The following is a 20,427-nucleotide window of genomic DNA, read 5'->3' as shown; positions in this document are numbered from 1 at the left end:
ATCTACTTTGTTGTTTTGTTCAGTAACTTGGTGACGTTAGCTGATGAGTTGAACCGGAAAATATCATAATTCAGTATTGATTTCGACGAAGAGAGAGTTTCCTATACTTACAGTAGATTCGCCTTTAATCCCGGAGAAAGCTTTAAGTGCCTAAGGGTTACAAAATATAATTATATATTATATATAGGAGATAGAAGAAAATAATAATATTTAAAAGATTTAACTACCTATAAGTTCATTAGCCAGAAACCATTAAATAGATTCGTCAGTAATACCGTACTTTGTTTACTAAAATTTTAAATAAAAAGGTCAACAGCATTTTGATATAGCTTTTTTATTCACAAGAACTTTTTATTTAAAAAACCAGTACACATATATATTAAGTTGAAGTTAAAGAATTCTTAATAAAGAAATGTATAAGCACCCTTGTTGGACACGAAGTTTAGCTAGTTAGGAGAGTAGGCCTACTTGACGGACCTTTTAAAATATATCCCGCCTTCCTAACAAGCCTGACTTTTGAAATGTTTTCTATTTCAGACTAATTTGCAGCTTGGAACTATGTAAAAGAAATGTCTTGGTAACACGTGGAGCCGGCGGGGAAGTTCCGTTGTTTGGGCTGACTGACAGGTATGTGACTCATCATACGCGGCAGTCTGTTTGATCGAGAGGAATCTTGCAATCTGAGTGGTCAATAATTTGTCATTAGCTTCTCTAAATGCATGACATGTAAGAGTGCATTTTACGATGGTTTTGTGAAATCTGCTGACTTACAAAGGACCATCAGAAAGCGGATGACTTTTAACACTCTCATAAAAAGAGGTAAATAGAGCGTGGCAGATATACAACAAGGCATAATAAGAATAGCTATAATAAAATACACTGCTGACCTATTGTGCCTACTGTGATTTGAACATTTTAGAATACTCAGAAACCGAAGGAAACAAGGTATGTTCTAGATACTTTTAAACCAAATCTATTGGCCTAAGATAAGTTTAAAAACATCCAATTGCTGTACTTCATACAATAATATAGGCCTACATTTTACGCGTGTAGGCATATTTATTATTTTCACCGCTACGACCATGTATCGAGTAGTGTGACATAATGTAGATTATTCGATAACCATCTCATAAAATAGGATGTTATTCTTTCCATGTAAACATGTTTTAGAGGCATGTTTTCATGGCAGTATTTTCGTTATTAACGAAAACGCTATTCCGAGAATTTAATTATAATGTTGCAATTTGTTACGGATATATTGGCGATTGACATTTAATTAAAAGTCGCCAAGAAAAAAAGGTTTCGAGAAAATTTAAACTAAAAAAACATTCGAAACTCTAAAAACATCTATATCATTCCACTAATCAGAAATGTTTTACTTTATCTCACCCTAACCCGTAATAACCAAAACTTGTGCTGTTTTAAAATGACTCCCTTTTATTGGCCATATAACCAACCATTCGGATATAGATTTTGAACAATATTATTTTTTTTACCCCAGACTTCCACAATCAGACGTCTATTGGACGGGAAACTTTAGTTTAACGATACGGTATTCCGCCAAAATACTCTTCGTTTCCTAATGATTTAGGCCTAAAAACAAATGCCATAATTTGCAGGCATTTGTGTAATGTAAACAATTATTAATACTAGAGGGTGAGAGCTCGCTTCGCTCGCTCCTCCTCTAGGGAGAAGTGTAGGGATAGAATATTATGATTTCCGGACATTTTTTATTGCCGATCGTTAAAGTTACGGGGATCAAGAGAGTTGTAACGCCAAATGGAAGAGTTAAATTATAATGTAACTCTTCCCTGGTAAAACTAAACCTACTCTGTTTCACAATGTCTTAGATGATTAATAACATTCTAAAGTATAGAGTGTTTATTGTTTGGTAGGGCCCTTATAGGGCGGAGGTGGTGAGGCGGAGTTCATTTGAGGGAGATGCTTATTCGAGGGATACGTTTAATTTTTTAGTTGTAATAATATGGTAACATTTATAATCAAATACATTCCTCTAAAATATATGAAAAGGCATTCAAATAAATACCATCCTAATTAAAATTGGTATAATTAATACATTTTTTAGTTGAAACATCTTTTGAAACTGACCGTGAACCCGGAAATTACTTCTACCGCGTACGGTTAAAATCTACCGATGAAATCAGAAATTTTGTTTTAAAACCCTTTATAGAAATATGAAACATAACATTATCGTAATTGTGTGGACTAATGTTATCACATCTACGTTTCGCGGTACATCCGAGATAGATGAGGTAGGTTTCAAAGGCGGAGCTTTTCCATTCTGCCTGTCAGAATTAAGCATAATTTATATATACTGTATATATGTAGATGTATGATATATTAGTTGGAACATGTAACAAGCATACCATGCTATATCGTTACGTCACATTATGATGATACGATCATAACTGAATATTTTTATTGTTGAAAAAGTTAAAAGCATAAATTCTAAAATGAAACAGTACGGTAAACCTGAAAAAATCTGTAAGATATATATGAAACAAATTGCCGCAAACCCTCGATTGACGTTTGTTTATACTGAACAAATTAGGGTACTTTGTAACAGATTCAAACGATCTTGTTCAAATTATATCCTAACCATGTTGAACTGTGAAAGGCAATTCCATTGAATTACCACTGTAAGTCATTGCCGCATCATTGTGGTAAATCAAGAAAATTCACACCAATAATCCATTACACAACACAGCTGCACATCTAGTATGCGCCTGCGCGTGGGCGTGTATGGTATAAACACATTTTCAGTAGTCGATTATGACAATTTAGTAATTAGCTAATGAGAAACTAATGATGGAACACAACTTGATTATCTTTTCATTCAACTATTTCTATAAATATAAATATAAAAAAAATAATTTCCTAGATTGTACCACATAACACATACAGGACATTTATAAATACGCCCTAATTACTGAATTTTATGCCACGCGCGATTGTGACGTCAGTGAACACCTATCGTGTTCAACCCTCATCTTTGTTTTAATGAAGCATGAATTACACTTATGAGAAAAACAGTAAATTAGTTATTGATTACGGTGTTTTATGGGTCGAAAAATGATAAAATCTTTAAATATGATTATGTATTTAAAAAGATTTGTAACGCTAAATTGTCTGTTCTATTAAAAGCTGTTTCATTGTGTAAAATAAACCACAAAATCTTTAAAACGATAAATCTGGAGATTAAATCTACCAATAAAAAAAACAAGACTGTTTTAATAAATAATTTTGCAAATAGTTGAAAGACAGGTACAAATCAAAATCAAAATTTTATTTTCAGATGACCCTTCATTTCAGGTCAGAGTGAGAAACAGTAGGCTTGCTTCATCAACAGAATAATAAAAAAAATCTTCAATACACATGTAAATGTTTACATTCATAGGCCTGTATTTGTATATACTGAAACTAGAGAAAAACAGTTAGATTTAATACATCAATATAATATGACATTGGCAATAATGGATAAAAGGTACGCGTCATTATTTGGACGAATGACAAGTATTTGTTGGTTTGTCTTCTGTGATTATCTCCTACGAAATTAGTTATTATCTCAATGTGTACTTTCAACCGTTTTTCCCGACATTACCACAAATGTAAAGGCTAGGTAAATGTAGGCCTAATTTGTAATCCAGACAACAAAGTTGAATAAAGTAACGGTTTAGGTCACATATTGTTTTTCATAAAGTGCTATCCCCACTAAGTGTTCATTATGTACAATTCTCGCTCCACAATTGTGAAGTTTAGAAAGTTGTACAACTCCTTAATCAAACGATTTAACAAACAATGCTGCATATTCAAAGAATGAGAGATAAAGTTTAAAGAAAAGAAAATCTAGTTATAGTAACCATATTGTGAGGAGACAATTAATATGATCAGGCCAGGTAAGTTTATCATCAATACAGACCTTTTTATAATAAGCTCTTTCTAGAATTGCAGCATACAATATTTCTTTAGGCCTAATAAAACGGTGGTTTATGGAAACCATAATAGTTTTATAGTTACTCATGTTATTGTTTAGCTACCAATACAGTTTTGTATCAAGCCGCTAAACGTACAGATTAAGAAATAAATTTATATTTGAGACAATTCGATATCATAGTTCAGGAAAAGAAATTGTATACCTTTAGAAATCTTTAGAGACATTTATGTTGATAATAAAAAAGTAAGATTGTTACAGTAATTACATGAAGTTAATTGGAAACAGTACGTTGTAAGTACAACAAGTAATATGAGTCTAAGACGCATATAATGATGGTGACAAACTTGATAGGGCAAGTACGCAGGACCCAAAGTGACAATGTTTTTATTAAGTCAATGACCCAAAACTCACACTTTTAGAGAGGAATCGTTTATAGGTCTACTACTATTTTATTAATTGATTTATTTTTATTGTCCGCGGTATGTTAGGGATAGATGTTGTGCAACCTTTTAATAATAGGCCTTCTAAACTACAAGATTTATCCAAGGAAGAGTAAATTGCACTCTTCCCTGATTTATCTAATTAAAACACCGTGAATACATTCTTGCTACAGAGAGAAATGGTGCAATTTGTTTAGCACCTGTCATGCAATGCGTATGTGCATAAATTGCGACATAATATTACAGAATTTGATTAATATAATTAATTGAATCCAGGTAAGAGAACAAAGAATTGATTTATTTAATTTATAGGAGAAATTTCTAACAAGATAATTTTAAATTAGTATATACAGTACATTTCAACAATTACTACGCCGAAAATAATTCTGCTCAGATTTAACAATAGAGAAAATGATTAATACCATTAATAACAAGTAAAAAAAACTAGATCGCAATCTCATACACAATGTTCAATAATTTAATTTGATGTAATCTTATTATTTGATTGGTTAATTCGTATCACGTGCCGTGCAGTGTTTAGTTCTATTACACGGTACATGTTCTATTTAATATAGTTATATTACACGGCAATAGAACAATGTAATGTTTAGTAACCAAAATAGTTATCGAAAGGTTAATCCGCGGAAGTTATTCTAACACACTTAATGCGTGACGTAGGCTAGTCCTTGGTACCCTGTCGTCGTGCAATCGAAATATTTAAAATGTAAAAAATGATTTTTTTTTTAATCAACAAAATGTTTGGCAAAATGATAATGTTAGATATTAAAAATTTCATCCATTAAAACGCATTTACAATATACAGTCTTGTGTAAAGTTCTTGGGATATTACAGTACAATCACAAATATTGAGAACTCAGAACATGCATTTTAATAAAATATATTAAAACTTGCAATATTCTTCCATATGATTTATGTAATGGATGGGTCATGTGATTCAAATACTGTAATGGTATTTCCATATTCATTAGAAGTCTCTCTTCATCACCGATGATCCGTCCATGCTCCGTCCTTTGATTTTAAAAGGTTATTTAATCTTTTGATCTTTGTGGGTATTCCTTACATCCTTTTTATCCTACCTAATTGCAATCAATGAAGAAAGCAGATATATTTTGACACCTGTAAGCCTCTAAGAAAAACCCACAACGCCAACTACAGATCCAATTCAATTACTTGTATTCAAATTAAGTTTAGCATAACTATATACACAATGTTTGGAACTATTAATCTTGTTCAATTCTCTATGAATAAAAAATTAAAACCACCAACCCCCCACAATCATCGTTACTTTGTAGAAAGAACAAACATGTGTGCTAAACAGGAATTCATAGGATAAATCAAAGAAATGTTGAGAATTGCGATGTAAACCAAAATATTTGAATGTTAAACCAAATAGAATAGTGTTATGTTATACTTCGACATCTTTAATAAGAAAAGGTTTGTTTAAAAATAAAGCCCAAAGCGATCTACCCACGTTAATTCTCCATCTTGCTGTTATCTTGTAAATTCTATGCTTTTTAACCAATAAAATCATTTAAAAACTGAAAATTGCATTATTATTGCAGCTATAATTATTGAATGACGATAATACTGATATTTTGAAATGTCGAGGTCAGTGTAGTGTTATGTACAGTATGAACATTATATACACTACTGTGCATACGATCTTATTTGCTGATCTTGCTCTCCAAATAAAGACGTTCTCTATAACATGATTTATCACTGAAGTACGTATACTAACCTCATTATCACTTCTGTACACCCATTAATGCCGTTAATATTATTAACTACTGCGTATTAAGTATAAATTGGTCAATAATGATACAGAGAAATCGAAACAGAGCAACATTAGACGTAAATTGTATCTTATGTGGTAATCCTCAACCTATTTCGAGTTGCATATTACGGAAGTACTATTATAGTGATGATGGGTCAAAACGTGTGGTTTTATCATAGTTTCACGCTCAGTGGGTAATCAAGAAATTGCATGTCTACCACAGTGAATAATATACTTCATGTGAACAAGAAGTCAAGGTTCATAAAAAACATATCACAAAACAAATGTTGTCGGAAAGGGTTCTATGCTCACTCGTTCCATGGTGCTGGTGGTAGGAGGAATATTCTCAAGGGTTGCCCCGACGCATCGTCACGAATAAGGCAGAGGAAGGTTAATGTAAAGCCAATATCTGCAAGAGTTCCAGGGGGAATCGTTTCATGGTTCTGGTGGTAGAAGGAGTCTTATTAAGGACTATAAACCATAGGTCCAGTGTACACTAAATGCTCACTTTAAAGAACATAACACTTCGAACAGTGCGTAGGGGGTTACCCGCATACACAGTAGTATAGTAACATCTGAATGAGAGCCTCGTGTCAGCTTGGCATTCAAATAAGAAAACCAGTTTTAGACCTATTTTAAGTTTTAAAATTAACCCACAACGTATTATAATATGAACAAATCACCTTAAACGGTTATTTTTTACCTGAAGCAAAGAATCTAGAAACGTTTAGAAACAATGATATACCGGTAACACACTGTTATATTGACCTGTCGCAGGTTTTACAAAATAATTTTTCATCGTAGATTCGTTATTGAAGGTCATTCGCTAATTAAAATTTCACAATAACTTTAAAACAGATTAGAATCCAGATCACAGCGATATTAATAGACGCGGTTAGAAGAACAACAACGATGACATATCCAGGGTTGGCGATTTAGGTCTAATAACACATTTTTACGTACTGTGCGGTAATCTTCTGAACCAGATAGCTGCAGTCAATATAATAATTTATCACCATGACTTGTTACAGAATTAATTTTAATAATCACTGTCACTCCTAAATCTAATCGTGTTGCAATTAAAGATTTTTGTTAATGAAATATGTTCTTGTATATCTTCCAGGAGTGACCTCTCAAACCTTTACGGTAAGGAAAAAAAAATATCTTTCCGGAGAAGACATTCGGTTAGTGATATATTTGTAAGTTTCCATCATATCAACTTCAGCTCTATTATCTTCCAGTGATGTTAAGTTTATTTTTTCAGAACAGATTATTTGAATCCTATTGTGCCTAAATTAATTATGTTTTTTTTTTACATTTTCCGATGCGAAAGACCCAACCAATCAGACCTCGTAAAGTTTGTGCAGAAACAAATTGTAGGTATCGCTGCGTTTAGGCAAAGCTTAGTGATAGAAAGGGTAGCGTGATTTATTCCCTTATTTCATCTCAGATAAATTCGCCGAAAAGTAGGATTTTTTTGACGACACATGTGGATAGAATTTGTGTTTTCAGTGACTTAGTTGGACATTAATTAATAATCGTGTCCTCTTGTTTTTTTTATATAATTTGGAAATAAAAGGTTTAACCGATGTTTCAACACAACAATTCTAAAATCATTTCACGAATCCTTCACAATTTTTGTAACTTTGTATACATTATGTGTCTGAAAATATCAAGTGGGCGCCAATTGAAAACGAGCGTCGCGCAAAACGTGATCACATACGACAAACGCCACTCGCGAGTAACTAACGCGGCGCCAACTAAATAAAACACTTGCCAAGAGGACTCTTATTTATAATTAGTACCTGTTATGAATACAGTTACTACCGTATATTAGGCCTATCTAACTAAAATCAACGGTGTTATAAGCTAAATGTTGTATATTAGTAACTTGTTTATTGCCATAGTTATTATATAGTCCTACTAAAATGCACGGTCTGTATATGATTTGTGCCCTAAACTGTAGGGAATTTTTTTATTATGACAGTATAAGAAGTGCCGTGGATTGAGCTTATAGACATACGTGCTATATAGCCTAAGTCTTAATATTAATTAATTTATTTATGTATTTAACAACATTTTTATACAGGATTACACAATCAGTTAAAAGAAACCTGTTTTGCATTGTGGTCCTGTCTTGAATACAAATAAATCAGAAAAAAAGTTAATTATGTATAATGTTAAATGACAATATAGGCCAGATTCGAAATCATAGAATCTAATTATTTACATCTTTTGTCGTCCATACTTCATAAAAAATAAACAGCTATTACTGTAGATTGTTATGGCATACTTTATAGAACTAAGAAATACTTTTTCATCAAAACAATCAAATCGCGAAAATAAAAGATCGAACATTGACATTGTAATATCGTGAAAATGTACTGTACATATTGGGCCGCAAATAACGGTCTTTAATTTTAACTAGAATATCTTTAAAACATATTCGATAAATAAACCATTAGACATAGAACTAACAGACATAATAATATCAATTAAAGCCTGAAGGGAAAGATCATGTTTAAAGCATATTGACATTGTGTAGGTGGATTGTTAGCCTATTTGTTATCATAATGTATACTAATAACTGTATATAATCAAGTGACCATGTTTCCCTTACCCTAAGTTAACCTAGGCAATTAATCGTATTAATCGGTTTCAATAATAAGTCATTAGACAATCCAAATAAATGCGTTTCTAAAAAACCATAACAATTATAAAAAAAGGCATCTATTTTAGTTTTAAAAATATATTCTTTAAGATGGTTCATTCATGCTTTCTTGGGCCTAGGCTACTTATTAGAGGATCATATAAGGTCAAATCATGGTGATGTCACAGTAACAGGATTTTTCCTATAGTCGAAACTACTTCAAATTACTTGAGATTTGAAATTATAGGTTTATCATGAGCTGGCTGTTGAATGTATGTTGAAAAAGTGAAGTGTATTTGCTCTGTTTTAACTCTGTTTGTAAAAATGAATCGAACCGTGTGGTATTTTTTGTGTTTTATCTTGTAGGCTAGGCATATATTATTTTAACAAACCAATCTGAATCAATCAACCAATACAGATAATACATTCACTCTGTCATTCGGTATTAACTTCTTCATCGAATTAGTTCAATACTAATGCACATAATTACGTTTTTACCTGATTTAACCAGGCGAACCCGGTTGACGTTTTAGGCCTAGACTCATTTTAAATCATAAAACATCATAGAGAACATGTTATCTCCTGGCTATTAAATATTGTTTATTGTTTTCAATTAGGCTTAATATAGGATAGCTGAGAACTTGTGTTTTCAAATGTAGCTAAAATATCATTGATAATAATGATAGCAAAAACAACATAGCCTACAGTCGGTTTTCAGATCCCCTCGTGTTTATTCGTAAACAGGGGTACTGCGGTTCAAACTCATAAACGGCTTGGGGTATATGGAACGCCTCCTCTGCCTTCAGTTCACATTTATCATGCAGTACACACCAATCGTCATGCAGTACATACCAATGGCCATGCAGTACACACCAATCGTCAGCATGCAGTACACACCAAACATCATGCAGTACACACCAATCGTCATGCAGTACACACCAAACGTCATGCAGTACACACCAATTGTCATGCAGTACACACCATGCCAATCGTCATGCAGTACACACCAAACATCATGCAGTACACACCAATGGTCATGCAGTCGTGCATGCAGTACACACCAATGGTCTGCAGTACACACCAATCGTCATGCAGTACACACTAATCGTCATGCAATACACACCAATCGTCATGCAGTACACACCAATCGTCATGCAGTGAAATATTGCGTAATTTATACTGCCAACTATCGACAAAATCGAATATCACGTGACATTTATTAGAAAAATAAAACTAAGGCCATCGATTTTTATTTTTCTTTTATGCTTGACATACTGTACTTATTTTAACCGCTACACATCTCTGTAAATGCTCTGTTTTTTATATATACAATTAATTTATTATGCGAGACACAGGCGCGGCTAGGAGGCCATTGCAATTATTGAATTCCATAAAAGAAGTTTAAATAGTCTTAGTTTTACAGCCGTCTAATAAAAGTCACGTGATATTCGATTTTGTCGATAGGTGGCGGTATAAATTACGCAATATTTCACTGCATGACGATTGATGTGTACTGAATGACGATTGGTGTGTACTGCATGACGATTGGTGTGTACTGCATGACCATTGGTGTATACTGCATGACCATTGGTGTGTACTGCATGCACGACTGCATGACCATTGGTATGTACTGCATGATGTTTGGTGTGTACTGCATGACGATTTGTGTGTACTGTATGATGTTAGGTGTGTACTGCATGACGTTTGGTGTGTACTGCATGACGATTGGTGTGTACTGCATGATGTTTGGTGTGTACTGCATGACGATTGGTGTGTACTGCATGACCATTGTGTGTACTGCATGACGATTGGTGTGTACTGCATGACGATTGGTGTGTACTGCATGATAAATGTGAACTGAAGGCAGAGTAGGCGTCCCATAGTGTACTGCATGCACGACGGCATGACCATTGGTGTGTACTGCATGATGTTTGGTGTGTACTGCATGACGTTTGGTGTGTACTGCATGACGTTTGGTGTGTACTGCATGACGATTGGTGTGTACTGCATGACCATTGGTGTGTACTGCATGACCATTGGTGTGTACTGCATGACGATTGGTGTGTACTGCATGACGATTGGTGTGTACTGCATGACGATTGGTGTGTACTGCATGATAAATGTGAACTGAAGGCAAAGGAGCCGTTCCATAGGGGTAGACCCGTTTCAGCTCGTTTTAAAATTCGTCGATTGTAAATGAAGCGAGTCACGTTATGTCTCTGCTGTTGTCTCATGTCTCCGACACACCACGCGTCACAGACTATATGCCTATTAGCTTTTAAGTTGAACCGGTACATGTGGAAGAACGCATATACAGACTGTTAAAATGTTTTATTTGGAAATTATGTTGAAGATCATGACCAAGTCTGAAGTTGGTTAAACACGTAATGTAAGGTCGAATGCACGCATTTATGCAAAGTTACATGTCCACACTCATTCTTGCTTCTTCATGTTCAGACGTCCTTTTGTATTACATTCGGAAGTTCAGGTTCTTATCCTTTAATGTTCCTTTTAATCAATTGCTGGGTCATTTTATACAATTTAAATCACGTAAAATTTAGGCTACTGTAACGTAAGAAATGTATTGCCATGTTGGTGTTCGAGTGCAAGGTACCATTTTCGTGTAGGCCTATCACGTTTGATTTTTATTTGTTTATAAAACTTTATACGGGAGGCAAAAAAAGCCAGAATGGAGTTACTATTTGGTGCAGACACGTAAGTTGGTAGGCCTACACGTGCTACGTTCAAATCTTCGGCTTCGGCTAGGACGTCCGAGGGAATGTCCCAAGTCCTTAAAGGGTGCGTAACACGGATATACCTCACAGTCGTATTTGTAAGCAGTCTGGAAATGTCTATTTCAAATTATGCATTATCACACGTTTTTCAGAGAGTAGCTTGTCCAAATAATGCCTTATTAATGACGTTTATTACGTCACTACAATTTTTCCGGATTAACATCCCGGAACATGTCTACAAGAACGTGATACATTATTGTAGAATAAGAGATCGTCACGATGTAGTAATAATATTTAATAAGTGTTTTCATTTACAGTAAAAAGAACTAGTCTAGACAGTTTGAAGCTTTATATAGTAACGATATTTTTATTTAAAAAATGTTCAAAATTTAGATTTCCCTGAAGCTAAATTACATGTTTTTATAGGCTTGTGTCGAATATTTCATTTTGTGTTGATTTTGAACAATGCTGTAGTTCACAAGTAGGCATATTATTGACATACAGTATTAATACTATACTTAATCATGATATACACATCTATAAGGAAATCATGTATTGTTATACACGGCACACGTGCTCGGGTAACCTGTCATAAATCTCAATATCGTTATCTAACTTATGACAGTACTTCATTATACATTTATGTGCAACTCTTGAAACTCCAAGCCGTCCAGATGAAATGTATAGTACGTTGTATATAACGACAACTACAATATAGTTTAGTTATACCTCCCCACTGGATTTAATTTTAAGGAGCAACTTTCAAATGTGCAACTCTCGTGTTGACATTTTCATGGTTTTAATTCCTAATTGGTTCGTTGATTTATGTTATGTGAGCGTTGAAAACTGATATTTTGAAAATACACGAAGCTAATGCCAGTATCATGTATTGCGGTTTAAAAGCTAGCTATGATGTAATACTTCCTTAACGTTCATTACCTCATAATTCATTCTGATTGGACAATTATTTATCACTATCTATACCTAGAGGGCGCACTGTCAGAATGCGCAAACGCACGTCTTATGAAATGGACCGCGTGGGCTACAGCACGTGAGATTTGATTTATTAGCAAAATTACGTCTTAAAGAAAATACCACAGATTGTATAAATAAGAGCTTGCTGATGTTATTCCGATCATTCATAAAAGCGATAGTGGAGGAATAATACCTAACTGTTAGCAAACAACACTCTACTCTTCTAGTGATATTTATTAAAGGTTCATAATTGTAAGTATTTTATTTATATCATATAAACTATAAAAAGTATTTCATTCTACTTTAATGTACTGACATAGGCTATATTTTAAGATAGCATTTGTTTTCCAGGTTTTTGTTGATGACTGTTTCAAATATCAATCGTACTTCGTTGTACTGCAATTAATCTGCAGTTGCTACCAAATGTTTTAAAATTATTATTAATTTTCATTATTCAATCAATCAATCAATCAATCAATCAATCAATCAGATTTATATAGCGCCAGTATCCATAATAATGTTCAAAGGCGCTTGACAAAGTTAAGCAGGAAATGCCTCTGTGTAAAAATGGGTGTTTAGTCGTGTTTTGAAAGTGTTGATGTTTTCAGATGTCTTTATGTCGATTGGCAGTTTATTCCACAAAATGGGTGCTGCACAGGAAAATGCACGATGGCCATATGTCTGAAGTTTCCATTTAGGAACATGAAGGAGAAGTTTATTATTTAACTTGCATCCATTTTAAATACTAAAACAACACGTTTGATAAAGCAATTATATCCAACATAATGAATAACTAATTTACAAGTTTTATGCTTTTTTTTAAGATTTTCTTTTCTAAAGATAATTCAACAACTAAAACGAATTGCTGTACCGCAAACATTCACTTATTTATCGATTTACTAATTTCGATCCAAACAATCCTTACCCCATCCCCCTCACGTAGGACATACATGTTCACGTCAGGATAAGAAAAATTACTTCAAACATGACTGTTATCATGTTAAAACAAATAGTATATCATAATATCCTATGTGATGATAATGTTTCCTAAATTTTACAGCATTATGTTTTACTCAACCTTGGGTAGGTCTACCTGTAGGGGCAATTTATTATTTTACAAAACAATTATTTGGAAAATAACGAACTATTTTAGTGCCATTTAGAAGGAATGTGGAACTGAGGTTTAGAAAATTCGACCAGATACCACCACAGTATTTTAATAACACTTCCATAATTTTTAACACCACTTCAGTTGTAGTACAAATTGTATATTTTGATAATTTTAAATAGTTGTTATAATGCTGTTTTTATATGTATAATTCTGTATTGCAAATGGAAAGTAAATTTTATAAATGCATTGGAATTTAAGTTTACCTTTTTTTTATATAGTTTTGTTAATTTAATTTTACTATGATGTAGATGCATCTATTTAAAAGTGATATTATATAAACTATTTTTGTAGCAAGGTGAATCATTAAGGTGACACATTATATAAAAAGAACTTGTATATTATCAAAGTGACTCAATATAATTATAAGGCTACTTTTGCAGCAAAGTGACACATTTTATAAAAACAACTTTTACAGAAAAGTGACACATTATATAAAAAATAAAATTTTCAGCAAAGTGAAAAATTGTATAAAAAAACTTTTTTAGCAAAGTTACAAATTGTATAAAACTTTTGTATAGCATGATGGCACTGTACAGTAATATGACTAAATCATAACACACATTACATACATCGATATCTCAAAACAAGCATACAGTACCTCGCCTATCACCGAAAGCTCTAGTTTCTAACGTGTTCCACTTATAAATGTTTACGATACAATTATAAATGCAATTTCAATTAAAAATATGATGATTGAAGTCAAACAAGACAGAAACCGATTACCTGTAGCATAATTAGAAAGGTCGAAGATTAAATGTGTGATATCTAAAGCGTACACTGTCCAACTGCACGAGCAAAGAGCACTTATTAATTAAAGAGTTAATCAAGTACTAATTATTTATTCCTTTTTTCTGTTTGTATTTGGTTACAGGAATTTCGGTACTTAATACTCTAATTGTATGATAAATTATTTAAAATATTGATTCTATTTTCACCATTTTATAGGTGAGAAAGATAAACATTCAAAGTGATTATAAGTTTCTTTCTTCTTCTTCTTTTAGTTTATAATGGCATGCAGGACACAAGCCACATTGTGGATGTATTGTCTGATAGGTGTACTCGCTGTTTGTATAGTTGTACTAGAAGCCTATCCTCCTCAACCAATTAGAACTGCTCGAAATGCACCAGAATATTCCGAAAATCTAGACGAAATTTACAATTTCATTAATTACTACAAAGATATGTTAGATTTACAAGAGGCTTACAGAAACAACGGTGAGTCATTTTATATTACGTCATTTATTAGACTTATTTTATAAAGCGTCATGCGTTTTTTCTTTAAATTCTGTCTGAAACCTCCTTTAAAATATGTATGCATGTAATGTCAGAAATGGAAAATACAGCAAACAATCGTATCACCGTTAGAACTTAATGAAACTTAAAAAGTAGGCATAAATACAAATTCAGAATAATATCACGAACAGAGTAACTATACCATTTTGTAAAAAGTATTGTTCCCTAACAGTTGGATTTAAGCCGGTGGGCCTATAACAAAATGTTTGTTACCCAATCAACCTTTTTCAGTACTCCGTGGGTGTCAGAAATCAAAACAATTAACAATAATATAGGCCTAAATCAACACGTTTCTGATTTGACTAAAAGTAACAACAAATCTATACATTTCTGGAACATTCAATTTATTAAATGGTGCGTCGGTACTTCGAAATAATTACAATATTACGGTTGTCAATTGCAGTCTTAAAGCTTGTGACAGACGATGCACAATATTCATTATTAGCGCAATAATCAAAATAATCTTTCTTACTTCAAGGAAGACTTTTCTGTACTTGTCGAGCAATTCAGCAGAGTAAATATAATGTATATGCATATGCTATTCTTCTTAAATATGGCGAAGTACATTCATTACAAACTTCAGTTTTCACTAAGCAATGTTTTTAACTGACAACATAAGCAAAAAGATTACAAAATGCCAGACCTGAAATTAAAAAAAGTAATTTTTATAAAAATGGAACACTTAACGTACCGTATCATCCCACACTTAGATGTTCAAAAATCACATTCTCATACTCTTACTGTGAAAGTGAAACATTAAAGAAATGTCTAAATTTGTCCACAAACTTCTCCTCCGAGTTTAGACTCGGATTGTATTTATTTATTTATTTATTTATTCGACTTCTCACTAACTCAGTTAGTGAAGGATCTGGACCAACAGGTGGTAAACACCTCTAAAACGGTCCAGTCCCAATTTGCACAGTGGCTGTGAGTGACAGTGACTGTGTTTGTGTGGACTAGTACACCGGGGTAACCCCCTACTCGTCTCGAAAGATGTACTAGGTTCTTTAAAGTGCGCATGAGCTATGTGTACACTGGATCTGCGGTTTATAGTCCTTATCCGAGAAGACTCGTTCTACCACCAGAACCATAGAGCGAGTGAGCCTCGAACCCTTGCCGATGTTATGGCTACTTAATTATGGTTCCACTGTCTTAACCGCTCGGCCACTCACTCACTCTGTAGCATTTTATTCATATTACAAATTGTTTACTTTTAATTTGAGAATGTTTAGATAAGTTGAGAGTTAATTGTGTTTTAAAACTAAGAATACAAATGAATAATACTGAAATTGCGTTGTTGATATTACATTATAGATGTGGAAGAGGTAAATCCAAAACACATGGCCCTGAAGCGTGGAAGTAATTCTAGACCAGTTGGTACATTAGGGCTATTAGAATTATTACGACTTGAAATGGAAGAAGAGAACACAAGAGAAGTTGTATCAAATCAAAGATTGAAAATGGAGGGCGTTGGTCGCTGAATGCTTCAAGGTGTGTTTTCTGTACATTTTCTTCAACTAATGAACACGGGCCGTATGCCTACTTAGGTTAAGCTATCTAAATTGTGTTATGATTTTTTTTCTTTGAAAATGAAATGATTGGCGTGGCTGTGATTTTTTTCTTTAAAATTCAATTCAATTATTTGTATTTTTAATCAAAAGCGCGTTGTTCTCTACGTGGTTTCAATTAAAAATCAATTAAGAAATGTATTCATTGCGTTCTTTTCAGTTTAAAATTGCGGTTTGCACAAAAAAAGACCGCTAATTGCCAATTTGTGTTAAAGAAGACATTTTTCATCTCCATTATTTATTTATTTAAATACACACTATGTATGACTAATATCACAAGAAATAACCAACTTCAACTATTTTTCAGATTGTTTTGTGACTGGAGGATGGCTCAAGTTTTATTAGTAGTATTATAGCAGTTTACGACTTTTATAATGCACACGTGACAATGATAATGTGAAAACAATTTATCTATTTATTTATTTAAGAAAAAATCATTTCAAAAAGCACAGATTATAATATATTTTGTGTAGAGAGGTACTATACTACCGTAATTGGTATGGGTTGTGTTTCTTGACTCGGAGATAACATTTTTACAAACTATGCCTGTTTTAATATATACATAATATATAAGAAGTATACGAGTATTTAAAGTTGTAGAAACAAATCTTAAATTATTCCAGTGCCTATGTTATTTTAATCGTACTATTAAACAAAATAATAAACACGTTATACACCTGCAATTTACCAAAATGTGCTTTTGTTTTAAACACTATGAGACTATGGGAAGGGAGGATAAGGAAAAGTAGAGGGCAGGGAGGTACAGACATTATTCAATAATAGTGCAAATTGGGGGTGATTATAAATTTATGTTTGCTTGTATAAGTTAAAGAATTATTTTTTTTTTTAAAGCGTTGTTAAGGCCGAATTTGGGCATGTGCAATTAACGTTTAAACTTATGTACAGTAAGAATAATATCTTAAAATAGAAATAGAAATTCATTTAGCTGTCAATTTATTAAATCCAACAAGCACCGGCTTACTCCTTTTGGTCGAGTGATTTTTATTGAGTTTGATTCCCAATAAAGCGAATCAAATGCGTTTTGCCAAATCAAGCATGGCTCGATAAACCTATGCCTACGTTGTTTAGACTTTTTTTGGAGAATTTTCAACCAAATCCTGATATTCCTCAATTCTGATAACGTGAGTGCACACCTTAACCGTTTGGTAGACGTTAACTCGTTGAATTTGCTTTATTGTGTTTTAAAAATCTGTATTGAACTTTAGGCTTTATGCTCTTTTGTCAAAGAATCTCTTAGCATTCCGCAAGAATAAAATAATTATGTTGAAGATAAAAAATGTAATTGTCTCATGTTTTTGTTAAAATGTTAAAATGCTAAAGTACTAGAATGATTGTCGTGGCTGTTAATTCATACAATATACATACACGCGCAGTTTACATACAGGTGATTGTGCTAAGAATAATAGGATTGAATGGCTAAAATGATGATCAGTAAAAACTCATTAGAGGTAGCTGAGTAATAGACCTTTGGCGTCGAAAACGCCAACGTTTGGACCGCTTATTACAACCAAGTATTTCTAATTATTTAGTTGTTGTTTTTCTGAACTTTAATATCCATTAACCTTTGTAAGCTACTAAATTTTGTATGGTAATAGACCATAACAAGATATTTATCCTCGATTAGAAAGCAAGAAAGTACAGCGTGTTCATGGTAACTGGCCAATTGATTAAAACTAATATTACGTCATACACTGTTAATGAGCTGTAGAATGTCAATAAAATCACACAAACGTAGAATTGTTTTTAAAATGCTACATTTGGAACCAATGTATAACCAATTAATAATTCCCAATATAGTAGTATATATTCAGGGAATGTCGGTACAGTGCCATCTTCTTTGGGTTTAGATGGTGCATTTACTCTTTCCCCCTTTTCCTTACGATATAAATATACTCGACAACGAACAGTTGTCAAAGGGTACGCCTGGTGTAACGGTTGCATCCCAACGTATAAACAGAGAAAATCGGTTCCCGATTACTATGTTATTGTATGTAGGACCTTAATGAATGAATGAATGATTGAATGAACGACCGACCGACCGAATGATTGGATGAATGAATGAAAAGAAATAACGAACGAACGAACGGAGGAATGATTGGATGAATGAAACGAAAGAGCGAACAGACGGACGGAGGGACGTACGAACGAACGAACGTGCAAAAAAACGAACGAACGAGCAAACGGACGGACGAGCGAATAAACGAGCGAGCGAAAGAACGAAGAACGAACGAACGAGCGAACAAATGGACGGACGGACGAATGAATTGTTCTATCTATACTCTAGAATTCATTAATTTTTCAATTCAACTTTTATTTCAGACAATTGTCCATATGGTATAATACATTACACAAAAAAAGATAAAGGAGAGAAGACCAAAACGTTTATCTATTGGTATATAATGCCTCTCTCCATTTGTAGTACATGTTTGAATCCATCAACAAATATTTATATATACAAATTAACATTCTGTTTTTGCTTTTCATTATTCTTGTAAGAAATCGGTAAGTCGAAATCCACAAATATTCATAAAATGATGGAATATTGTTTTCCGCAAACAAATTCCTCGCACTAACAAATCTGGGTTGTCAATGCTGCATGATACTTTACTACTTTAGGACCTAATGTGAAAAAAATGATAGCACGAACAAGGCATAAGCTGTAACCCAAACGTTGTAGTCAGCAAACAAGAAACTGCAGGTGCTATAATTGTCTCCAGACACGATACTGACGGAAATCGCACGAAATGACAATATAATAGCGAATAGCGAATAATAGTTCCTACCATCATAGTTTTGTAAACAAATTAATTGTGTAGCTGTAGGTTGCATGGTTTGGATTGATTTTTAAATTTACGTAAAGAAATATCGTTCGTAGATTACTTAAAAGTTTTTGAAGACAATCTCCATAGTAGGGAGATTCCCTATTCTAAGCAAATTACAAAAGTCGTTTGTAGACGTAAGGCGAGGCAAGTAGCTTGTTATGAACAAAATAACAAGATTGTCCAAATCAACAGATGCTTTGTGTATAACAATTGTATTGATTTAAAAAATGTAAACTCATGGAAATGTGATCACCGATTGATTGGACGTGACGAACAACTGTAATGAACAAAGCAACAAGTCAATAACATAATATAATAAATAACCATTAAAAAACAAAAATAAAAATGAAAACAAATTAGAACTGATTGGAAGTATCTAATAATTAAAATAACATTACACACTCGCCGATACGTGTAACTCATTATTCTTTTTTTATGGGGTTAACTTTAATCTGTGCTATATTAAGCTATAACGTCCGTTTCTTGTTTGAAAGGAATCACGACTCAGCCGTAAGGAGTATAGATAATGTTCATATTTGATTTTAATCTATATTGGAAAATTACCAAATTAGCAATTCGTGCAATATATATTAATTTGATTGTTGATGTGAATTAAATGTTTTAGTTTAATAGTCAACAACATTATACATCGATGTAAAGAGAGATATGAATAGATATAATGGCAGTAATAATAATAGTTTTCAAAAGGGAAAACAGAAAAACAGTTTTGTTTTATACAAAATGACGTCACAAGAACATAAAAACTAAATTACAGCATAGAAAATAACAAAGGGTCACGGGGAACAACAAGACCACGGACTTATAGATTAGGTCTAATAGGTAGATGATATAAAAAGTATAACTAGTTACATACACTCGGCGTAACAAACGATGAGATGACTATCTGTCCGACTTTTTGTAACGTCAACATTATGTACGTTGATTATACAGTGAGTAGCCGACGTGTACAGTATGTCTATTGGCCGGAGATCAAGATAAATC

General features: G+C 33.1%; 1 protein-coding gene across 2 annotated transcripts; it reads left to right on the top strand.

The window, feature by feature from the left end:
* Positions 1–708: 708 nt before the first annotated feature.
* On the top strand, positions 709–17,893 carry LOC140054625 (uncharacterized). 2 transcript variants are annotated; one of them, XM_072099701.1, is made up of 4 exons: positions 709–945; positions 14,723–14,936; positions 16,329–16,505; positions 16,890–17,893. In XM_072099701.1, exons 2-3 carry the CDS (start codon positions 14,729–14,731, stop codon positions 16,493–16,495), a joined length of 375 nt encoding a protein of 124 aa, XP_071955802.1. In that variant the 5' UTR covers positions 709–945; positions 14,723–14,728; the 3' UTR covers positions 16,496–16,505; positions 16,890–17,893. The 2 variants fall into 2 exon arrangements, with proteins under 2 accessions (XP_071955802.1, XP_071955793.1); XM_072099692.1 differs by lacking the exon at positions 709–945 and adding an exon at positions 12,636–12,802.
* The last annotated feature ends 2,534 nt before the right edge of the window (positions 17,894–20,427 follow it).

Source organism: Antedon mediterranea, chromosome 1, assembly GCF_964355755.1.
Source record: "Antedon mediterranea chromosome 1, ecAntMedi1.1, whole genome shotgun sequence".
NCBI lineage: Eukaryota > Metazoa > Echinodermata > Crinoidea > Comatulida > Antedonidae > Antedon > Antedon mediterranea.
The sequence above is the reverse complement of the archived record's forward strand: the minus strand, read 5'-3'. Positions and strand labels throughout refer to the sequence as shown.

Bases quoted from the DNA above. Each gene is read 5' to 3' on its own strand.
- LOC140054625 (XM_072099701.1), top strand. From the start codon at position 14,729: ATGGCATGCAGGACACAAGCCACATTGTGGATGTATTGTCTGATAGGT. The intron at 14,937-16,328 runs GTGAGTCATTTT...ATTACATTATAG, and splicing joins AGAGGCTTACAGAAACAACG to ATGTGGAAGAGGTAAATCCA.